Below are 11,140 nucleotides of genomic sequence, written 5' to 3' on the forward strand. Positions count from 1 at the left end.
CCATAGGATTATAGTTTAGTCTTCATTTGGCCTGATGTTCTCTTTGTAGTTTTTCCCTACTTCCATTAAGAGACCATTTTGAAATGGTATTTGTTTCTTATTTTTGCCTTGAATCTTCATTTGAGTCTTCTTTTTGTTTGCTCAGGATAACTGTTGCCACATTTTAAGATAAAATAATTTTGTTTTCCTGTACATTGTGTGTTTGGAATAATCTCTCTGATGTACTAAATTAGAGTTAGGTAAAGGAGCAAAAACTGAAGCATTTGGGTATTTAAATAGAGTTCCCAAAATCAAATTTCCACATGAAAAGTCCCTCACTAATTTTCTCTCCAGTTTGAAGGTTAGGATCTTCTATTTCCCCTTTATGGGTCTTGAGGAACTGTTTGGAAATTTAGGCCAATGGGTGCCAGGCAAGGTCAGTTAACCTGCCTGATGACTTTAATAAGAAAGTTATTTTTTTGTCAGTATAATCCCTTTCCCTTATTATTCATATTTAATTGGAACATTTGTCATGAGAAAAGGCATTATATACTGACACTAGAGTTTATGGAACTTTACAACTATTTTGACAAAGTGGTTGTTGAGACATATCTTAAGATATCTCTTGTTGTATAATTAGGCCATTGTGGTCTTGCACTGATCTCTTCAGTGATGTTTTAAAGGATTATCAACTTCTAAATTTTTAAGTTTTCATTTTACTGTATTTGTAATCTTCTGTTCAATGTCTTTTAAAATATTACACAGTTGACTCTTAACTGGAGAGGTCAAGAAAGCCTTAAAAAACTAATTAGTAAAATTTCTGACTACTTGCCTTTTAATTTGGAATAATTTAAATATGAACGAAGTACTTAATGAATAGTGATTAGTAACACTTTTTAAAGGCCCTTTACTGGAATGTGATGGTTTTGTTTTTACATTTGCAGTTTTCTATTCTAAACTCTAGTTTGTTTCTATAGCTTTTCTTATATTTAGCTTTACAGATGGGAACCTCCACCGCTTAGCTTTTCTATACATCTGGTGCAGCATATTGGCTAATCCACTGTGCATAATAACTGTTAGCGATCCCATTCTTTCTCATTCATTCTTCTAGAGGTCTCAGCACAATCAAAGAAGGATGCAGATTAAGTTAACTGTGGTGTTCCTTTATTTTTACAGTTAAAGACACAGTTAAATGAAACACTCACAAAGCTTAGAACTGAACAAAGTGAAAGACAGAAGGTAGCTGGCGACTTGCATAAGGTAAGATGCGGCTTGTCCTGAAGATGCCATATCATCATACTGTGTTGTGCTTTGAATCTTAAGCAAACACACTGCTAATTGTAGATTTTTTTTTTTTTTTGCATATTAATGTGTTTATAAATTGAAGCTGTTTTACAGTCACATTTTTGGAACAAAAATTTTGGCTTGTTTTTCCATTCTTAATTTGCTTCATTATTTCAACACATATATATATATAAGTACTTGCTTTATAAAGTATAGATTAAGTTTTAAATTTGAGTGAAGGTACTCTTAAAAATTTGGTTACATCCATTTATTGTTTTGTTGAGATTTGCTTATGTAGTTGCTTACAAAGTATGTTTCTTTAGATTTTTATAGATCTAAAAGATGTTTCAGAAATTTGTGCCTTTTGTTTCTTTGTAGAAGTACGCTTTCTTTGTCTCATATAAATGGGCAGTTTTTAAGATTACATTTCTTTTTACATTAGGTTGACAAGTTATTTGTAATTGTTATTAGATATTTTTAGTAATGCAGCTTACATATGCTTATATCAGCTGCTTTAGAGTCTGTGTTTGTGGGAGTCATTAGCAAAACAAATATGTCACTTTTTTAAAAGTTGAGAGAAATATTTTTATTTGTTCTGTATGATATAGCTTATAATTGTTATCTAGAAGCCTAGGAATCTATAGAGTACGTTTAGCATGATGGAAAACACATTCTAGGAATTCAGAATAGCTTTAAGTTACTTTGGTGTTAGTGTTATCAGAACATAAAATGTGAACTCAGGATGTTTTGTATCAGAGCTCAAACTTAGATACGTGATACATTGTCAAGGATGAGCAATCTGATTTACTTTGATATGTGCTTTTAATTTTTGACCTTGATCAAAATATACAATGTGCGCTTTTAGCCTGGCAGTTTGGTTTCTCAGATACTAAGGATGTTAAACAGGTGCTCGAAGATAAGGATGTGCCGTGTTACTTACAACAGAAATACTGTGCAACATTTGATTGGAAATGCACATAAATATTTATTGATATAAAAAGTTAACAAAAATACTTTGTGAAACAAATATAAAACAGCATGTATGTTAAAATCCCATTTATATGAAAGTTTCTGCCCATATTTTCTACTGTCGCAAGATGTATACAAGAGGGATCTGGACAAGAGAGTCTGGGCAAACCCACTGACTTTTTTAGGATTTGTGGGGCATATATGGTTTCTCTCACATACTCATTTTTGCTGGTGTGCTTAACACAATGCTTTAAAAATGTAAAAACCACTCTTAGTTTGCGAGCTATACAAAAACAGGCTGTGTCCAGAATTGGCCGATGCCTTATCCAGACTAATAATAACCTAAATATCAACTGTGGTTACTTCTTTTTTAAATTTCTTTATACATTTTCTGTATCGTTTGAACTTTTCAAACAATAAGCAGTGAGCATGTGTTTTTATAATCTGGTCAGGGAGGAAGCTGTTTTCATTTTGGAGAGAAAAACAATAGATTGGCTGTACCCGTATTTTGACATGAGCTTTATTTAATCTTGTACAGAATATGTAAGAAAATCGCTTATTTTTTTTCTCATATGTTTATCAATTGTAGTATTTCGAGGCTACCATATTGTTTTCCTTACAGGCTCAACAGTCACTCGATCTTATCCAGTCAAAAATAGTAAAAGCTGCTGGAGACACTACTGTTATTGAGAATAGTGATGTTTCCCCAGACACGGTATGTGTTTTCTTTAACTGCACATCTCTAGGCTAATTAGCTGGTAAATCACGTGAAGAATAAAAAGTGTGCAAGAACCATCTCTGACTTAAAAAAAGTCTTTGTAACGTATGTCCATCGGTTACGTTGAATTCTTACCGAAAGCCATCTTTTCTATGATATATTTTATCTCTGAATTGCAGTGTTTTTATTAAGTATGTTTTCACTTTAGCTTAATAAGGTGTTGTATTCATTTTAATGTTTGTGTTGCAAGTATTATGGTATACTGCTTAAGAGTGTGGACATTGGTAGACTGCCGCCTGGGCTTGAATCCTGACCCTGCTGCTTAGTAGCTTTGGACAACTTTCCTTAGCCTCTCTGTGCTTTAGTTGCCCCATCTGTGAAAGGCAGTGATAATAGTACCAATCTTGTAGGATTGTTGAAGGGAATAAATGAGTTCCTATATAAAACACTTAGAATAGTCTGTAACATTTACAGTAGTGCCTAGCTCAGTATATGTGAACTTAACTTTTATTGTTATGAATGTGCTTTCCTTTGGTGTCTGGCGAATTTTTTTCTGAAAAGAGAAATGGATTTATAACTGATATTTAGGGTCTAGATTGTTGCCTTTGTTGGCCTAGTAACATTTGTAACCTAGCTTTCTTTGGTGCAACCTTATTTGCACCCCTAGGTAGCAAACAATATTTCTTTTTTAATGTTTGTTTTTTTTTATTTTTTTATTTTTTCAACGTTTATTTATTTTTGGGACAGAGAGAGACAGAGCATGAATGGGGGAGAAGCAGAGAGAGAGGGAGACACAGAATCAGAAACAGGCTCCAGGCTCTGAGCCATCAGCCCAGAGCCTGACGCGGGGCTTGAACTCACGGACCGCGAGATTGTGACCTGGCTGAAGCCGGACGCTTAACCGACTGCGCCACCCAGGCGCCCCATAATGTTTGTTTATTTTTAAGAGAGAGAGAGAGACAGAGCATGAGTGGGGGAGGGACAGAACATAGAGAGGAAGACACAGATTCTGAAGCAGACTCCAGGCTCTGAGCTGTCAGCATAGAGCCCAACGTAGGGCTCAATCTCATAAACCGTGAGATCATGACCTGAGCTCATCGGATACTTGACTGAGCCACCCAAGTCCCTTGCACACACTATATTTCTTTATGTGGTTTTTGTTATTATTTATTCTCATGTGATTTTCAGTATTTTTCATGTTTGTATTTAAAGCAACAATAAAATATTTTCTATTTTGGTTGCAAATGCCTTTTCCTTATTCTGGAGTTTCTCATCACTTTCCCCTTCTTTTTAGGAGTCTTCTGAGAAGGAGACGATGTCTGTAAGTCTAAATCAGACTGTAACACAGTTACAGCAGCTGCTTGAGGCAGTAAACCAACAGCTCACAAAGGAGAAAGAACACTACTAGGCATTAGGTAAGGATTACTGAAGTGTCATTGTCTGTGGGTTATTGACACTGTTTGTGAATGTGTCTGTAGCGTATGCTTGCCGTGAGTACAGAAGCTCTTGTTGCCCTAATGGAAATATTCCCCCTTTCTCACTCTCTGTACCTCCAGATGATAGCTTTAGGTTTCTTGGAGCTTTATTACCATCTCTTACATATTTTGGTCTTGTGGCTTGGAGGGGGAAAATCCTTTTATTTTTGCCACCTTTGACCTTCTTATAAAACAGACTCTCTTGTAACTTGTTTACCTAGGTTTTGTTCATTGCATAATGTGTGCACCTGTTTCTTTAGTTTATCCTCATCTTCGTTCTGGTACAGGATCTATGTGATTTTTTTTAATGACTTGGTAAAATAAAGTGACTAATGTTTTTACTGAGGTAAGATGCTGAATTGAAAATCAGATTATCACAATTTCTTTAAACTGGAAACTGAGTTTTACTTATGTGTGCTTATAGGGTAAAGAAATTCCCCTTTTTTTTAATGTTTATTCATTTTTTGAGAGTGAGTGAGTGAGTGGAGGAGGGGCAGAGAGAGGGAGACACAGAATCCAAAGCAGGCTCCAGGCTCTGAGCCATCCTCATAGAGCCCGATGCAGGGCTCAAACCCACGAACTGTGAGATCATGACCTGGGCTGAAGTTGGAATTTTAACTGACTGAGCCACCCAGGCGCCCCAAGAAATCCCAGTTTTTAACTCCTGAAGTGAGAGTCTGAATTGAAGATAGATAAACCTATCATTAACCTAACCATGTTATGAAATTTTATTGCCCTCAGGATAGGTTAGGTGTCCTGGAAAAGTTGAGCGGGTCACCATTTTGATTACAGGGGCAGCAGTCTATCTATCTCACTTTTATAGAACGATTGTCTTCTGACCTGTCTTGGCATAAAATCTCCTTTAAAATGCTATTTCAGGTCAGTTACCTCTAAAAGACTTTGTAGATAAACCCAGCTCATTATTTTAACCTGCCAGCAAAAATAATTACTCCTTAATCTTTTATCCTTGGTAAGCTGATCTCTCCATAGCATATAAACTTCTGCCACATTACCTCCCTTCTCCAAATTGGAAAATAACCTGCTTCCTGTTTCATTGGGAAACTCTTTCTCTCATGTTTTCAGCCTTACTCTCTTTACTGCACATGTTCCTTCTGCAGTCTTAAAAACCTGTTCTGATGTCTTATTTTAACCTCGTACTTCCTTCAGGATACCACCTTAATTTTGTTTGTTTGTTTAACAGATATTCTTAAACTATTCTCACAGTGTGCACTTCTCTACTTGCTGTTAACAGCTTCCTCTAGTCTAGAATACCATTCCAGTGAAAACTTTTTTGCTGGGGTCATTAGTGGTTTCCTAATTGCTAGATCTGATACAGGACTTTCTTTTAATACTGAAAGTATAAGAAAGTATAATAGTTTTCAGTATAAAGAACTGAAATTAGTTATGAAATATGCTAAATATGCTGGAGTCAGTCCATAGGCCTTTGTGTGATAGGGAAAGGGCTTCATTTTTGAGAGCCTAAAAAATTCCAAGAATACTTACTATCCTTGTCTTTCAACCTTGTCAGTGGCATCTCTCCGTCATCTCAGAGGTGTTCTTTAATATTTCTTTTTCTTCCCAAACACATGGTTTGCTCATATTAAGTCTTGTGAACCTGTTTCTACATTGGCCTTCATCATATTAAGTTTGAGACTAAATACTGATTAATGGTAGTATAACACTTTTATTTTTCAGATTTGTTTTCTCTGAGGTATGAAATTGTAGTAACTTTTAAAATATATATATCCTGGCAGTACAGCTAAAACTGAGCTATTGTTTGGCAGGTAGCTCCCCTGAGTGCTAACTCTTATCAGCTAATGAACAGAAGTCCAGGTTTGACAAGTGAAAGGGTGGTTGAGCATCAGCAGTGCATTGTGAAGGATAGGATGGATTGTATGAAGATCACCGTCCACCAGGCACTTGAGAACTCTGTCGTCTATAGGTTCTACCCGGCATTGAAAGTGATAACACTTCCCTACACAACCATTGGTTTCCACAGCTCTTCTTTGTGCCCTTTAAATGTTTATGTTACCAGGGGTGCCTGGGTCGCTCAGTCGGTTGAGCGTCCGACTTCAGGTTATGATCTCATGGTTCGTGAGTTCAAGCCCCTCCCTGTCAGGCTCTGTGCTGACAGCTCAGAGCCTGGAGCCTGCTTCAGATTCTGTCTCCCTCTTTCTCTGATCCTCCCCCGCTCACATTCTGTCTCTCTCTCCCTCAAAATAAATGAACATTAAAAAAAATTTTTTTTAAATGCTTATGTTACCCTCAGTGTTTTAACTTTAGCCATCATTTTTGCTCAGTGTTTTCTCCCTCTCGTTGAACTCTCTTAAAACTAGTACTTATGATGAGAAAAAAATCCAAACTACTACCTGATGATTAAATTGGAAGTTTAATTTGCTTAATCATCAAAATGTAGATAATAGATTAATATCTGATGTCAGGAAAATTACTTCTTTTTAGTATGTACCACAAGTACATATGAATTGTTCAGAATAATGCTGTACAGTTTTGATAAGGCAAAGACAGTGTTTGAAAGACAAAAATGAGAGAGGTGATGATATGTAGTAATTTAGTTTTCTAAATCCTAATATATGTTACTTAGCATGTAGGGGTAGGTATATTGATCTCACAGACTTAATTTGTAAACCCTTAAGCCTTCTCTTCTCATTTGGAAGTCTTCCTATCCATCTCCTATCCCTCCTCCCTCTCTCCCTCCCCAAAAGAGAAGATTATCATTCCTTCCCTTTTTCATGAGTTGAGGTCATTTTTTTCAGCTTTGAACTGGCAACACTAGTACTTTATAGTATACCTTTTTTTTTGTTACCTATCTTTCAGATATCTATTTTTCTTTATGTTTCATATTTGCCTAGCTTCTCAGTATTCAAAGTGTGTATCTGACCATATCAGAAGATTTTATTACTCCAGAGTCTTAGTCTGGGCTGCTATAACAAAAATCCCATAGACTGGGTGGCTTAAACAACATTTATATTTGATGGTTCTGGGGGCTGCAGAGTCCAAGATCAAGGCTGCAGCAGATTCTGTGCCTGGTGAGACCTTCCTGGTTTAAAGACGGTCATCTTCCCACAGTGTCCTTGCATGGCAGAAGGGGCAAGAGAGCTCTCTTCGATCTCTTTTAGAGGGACACTAATCCCATTCATGATGGTGGAGTCTTCCAAAGGCCTCACTTCCAAATGCCATTGCATTGGGAGTTAGACTCTCAACATATAAATTTTGGGAGACACAAACATTCAGACCGTAACGTTCAGGTCCTGTTACCTTGGAACCAGCGTATGGAATCCTGGGGAGGTAGGACGATAATTTTAAAAGCAGTCACTTTATGAGTGTGCTCCTAAGCATGAGCAGGCTTCTGACATGTGGTCATTCATTTAATCTTGACAACAACCTAGGACGGTAGATAGGTGGTATTATCATTATCATTATCATTATTGATTATTACCATTTTACAACGGACCCAAAGAGGTTCCTGTAATTTGCCCAAGGTCATGCAGCTGGTAACTGGGTGAGCTGGGATTTGAGTTGAGGTGATCTCTGCCCAGCACCTATGCTCTTAATCAGTACTTTTCTTCTCCTTTAATCCACGCATTCTGTGCTCTGACCCCTTTTGTTGCTGCTTTCTTTTCTCTTCATCTGGCTAATCCTTAGTTGCCAGCCTCTTCTTGCTTGTGTAGTCAATTCTGACTTTTTCCTAAAGTTGATATTTGGTTTGTCGGTAGTGAATTGGAGAGGCTCTCGATGTTATCCAGAAAAAATTGAGGGAAAGTTTTGTGTATGTGTTTTGCATGTATGTTCATTCCCTACTCTTGTGTGACAAATAGATTTTGTTTATGATGTAGTTGTCTCTTGTTTCTGAAAGAAAGATGTTCTTTTATAGCAGTATTGAAGCATAAAGACTAGTGTTCCAGATAAAAGCTGGCATTTATTTCTATGTGTTACACTGGCTATCACAGTGCTCAGGTTTTCATTTTCTGGGATATGTTTGTGTAGCACTTAATAGTATCCTGTACCAGTGGGCTAGGTAGACTTTCTGATCCCCTACTAATCTTGTTTTCAATTAGAGAACATGATAACCAGTGAGAACTTTGCTTTTTAACTTTCTAATTCTTTTCCCCTCAACTTTTTATTTTGAAAAAGTTCACACATAAAGAAAAGCTGAGGGGCACTTGGGTGACTCAGTTAAGCGTCTGGCTCTTGATTTCGGCTCAGGTCATGATCTTACACTTCGTGAGTTTGAGCCCCACATTGGGGCTCTGTGCTGACAGCGTGGAGCCTGCTTGGTATTCTCTCTCTCCCTCTCTCTCTGCTTGTCCCCTGCTCACGCTCACTGTCTCAATATAAATAAACTTAAAAAGAAAAGCTGAAAGAATGGTGCAACACTCATACATCCTTCACCTGCTTGATCTCTTTATGTGTATACATGTATTTTGTTGATGTCAAACCATTTGAAAGTAACTTACAGATACCATGACATTTTATCCCAAAGCACTTCAATATGTATCTCTGAAGAACATAGTCATTCTCTTATAAATCCACAGTAGTATCATTATCACATCCAAAAAAACAAAAAAAACCCAAGAAACAAAAAAAAATCCCTCAAAAAAGCAGTAGTTCTATAAAATCATCCAGTATTAAAAACCATATATTCAAATTTTTTCAATTTTACCACAGATACCTTTTTAGCTGTTTTTCCCAAACCAGTCACAATTGTATGTGTTGTGTTTGGATAAATCTTTTTAGTCTCTATAATGGCTTTTATTTATTTATTTATCTATCTATCTATCTATCTATTTATTTTTTCTCAACGTTTATTTATTTTTGGGACAGAGAGAGGCAGAGCATGAACGGGGGAGGGGCAGAGAGAGAGGGAGACACAGAATCGGAAACAGGGTCCAGGCTCTGAGCCATCAGCCCAGAGCCCGATGCGGGGCTCGAACTCACGGACCGCGAGATCATGACCTGGCTGAAGTCGGACGCCCAACCGACTGCGCCACCCAGGCGCCCCTATAATGGCTTTTAAAGTTTCACTTCTTATAGTCATTTTATCTGACTTGGAAAGCTTCACATGACCTCAGAAAATCTCAGCCTGAAACTTTGTTCATTCATGGGGGAGAGTTGTAAATTCCAGTGCGCCTCACCTGATTAGCTTTATGTTTTCTTGAGTAAAACTAATAAAAATGGATTCCCGGTGTTGTTCTTTTAAAAGTTTCCTAATAGTACTTTCTTTCTTTCTTTTTTTTAAATATACTTTATTGTCAGATTGGCTTCCATACACTACCCAATGCTCATCCCAACAGGTACCCTCCTCAATGCCCATCACCCACTCCCCCCACCCCCCACCCCCCGCCCCGTCAACCTTCAGTTTGTTCTCTGTATTTAAGAGTCTCTTATGGTTTGCCTCCCTCCCTCTCTCCCTGTTTGTAACTTTGTTTTTGCCCTTCCCCTCCCCCATGGTCTTCTGTTAAGTTTCTCAAGATCCACATATGAGTGAAAGCATACCGTATCTGTTCCTAATAGTACTTTCAAATCCCTACATTATTCTCAGTTTGGTCTGAGGCTTTCACTCATATATTTTTAAATCCACCTCATAAGCTTCTGAATCCCGAGATTTTTTTCTTGTTTTCGATTACCATTAGTATAGTTGCTTTGATCCTGGTCAAAAGAGCAGGCTAGATCAAATAGAGTATATATTTTTGATGTTTGACAAATGTCTTCTGATTGCCTTTTGTTTCTTGTCTTAAAATGAATTTCTTCTTTCTGATCTTTTACAGAGTGAAGCAACTGGGAAGCTGTTCATTCAAGGATAACAGAAGGCATTGTATTATATTTTGCCAAATTAAAGCCTTATTTATGTTTTCACCCTTTCTACTTTGTCAGAAACACTGAACAGAGTTTTGTCTTTTCTAATCCTTGTTAGACTACTGATTTAAAGAGAGAAAAAAAAAAAAGCCAACTCTGTAGACACCTTCAGAGTTTAGTTTTATAATAAAAACTGTTTGAATAATTAGACCTTTACATTCCTGAAGATAAAATAAACATGTAATCTTTTATCTTATTTTGCTCAATAAAATTGTTCAGAAGATCAAAAGTGGTAAAGACAATATAAAATTTAACATTTTAATACTGATGTTGTACACTGTTTTACTTAACATTTTGGGGAGTAACTGCCTCTGACTTCAAGAAAACACTTTTTTGTTGCTAATGTAATCCGTTTTTTGTAATGGCGTCAGCAAATAAAGGGATGCTTATTATTCAGACTTGCTCCAATTTTCATTGCGCTGTAACAGATCTCATTAGTCCTACAGATCGACATGATTTAGAATACAGTTATTAACTGCAGCTTTTGGGCAGGAAAGATAGGTGTTAACTGTTCATACACTTTCTCTGAGGGGAGTTCTGGGTCTTCTCTGTGGCTGTGTGCAGTGTAAACTGTGTCCGGCAGTGCATGGGAAGGAGGAGGCACAAGAATACAGCTCTCAAACTCACCACTGCAGCTTCCGGTGGGAGAGCTCTCCTTTTACACTTCCTGTTACTTTCTTAACTAAGTTTTAGTTTCCGTCTTGTCAGGCACATGTTACATAGTTTGCATGTATCATTTTTTGTTGAAGAGAGTTTTAATTCATTAAATAATTTTATGAAAGCACTGGACCCTAACAGATGCTAAATAACCAGTGAAAGATCTCTTGTGCCATTGAGGGTT

The 11,140-nt window shown here is 37.0% G+C and overlaps 1 protein-coding gene across 7 annotated transcripts in view; it reads left to right on the top strand.

The window, feature by feature from the left end:
* Positions 1–10,695, top strand: part of KTN1 (kinectin 1) — a 115,511-nt gene extending 104,816 nt beyond the window's left edge. For all 7 annotated transcript variants that reach the window (XM_023255713.2, XM_045059946.1, XM_045059947.1 and 4 more), the window contains 4 exons: positions 1,156–1,239; positions 2,855–2,947; positions 4,245–4,365; positions 10,212–10,695. In XM_023255713.2, the coding sequence (XP_023111481.2) occupies positions 1,156–1,239; positions 2,855–2,947; positions 4,245–4,358 (291 nt within the window). In that variant the 3' untranslated portion in view covers positions 4,359–4,365; positions 10,212–10,695. The remainder of the gene's footprint in view (positions 1–1,155; positions 1,240–2,854; positions 2,948–4,244; positions 4,366–10,211) is intronic.
* The last annotated feature ends 445 nt before the right edge of the window (positions 10,696–11,140 follow it).

The sequence above is a fragment of the Felis catus genome, chromosome B3, assembly GCF_018350175.1.
Source record: "Felis catus isolate Fca126 chromosome B3, F.catus_Fca126_mat1.0, whole genome shotgun sequence".
NCBI classification, from domain to species: domain Eukaryota; kingdom Metazoa; phylum Chordata; class Mammalia; order Carnivora; family Felidae; genus Felis; species Felis catus.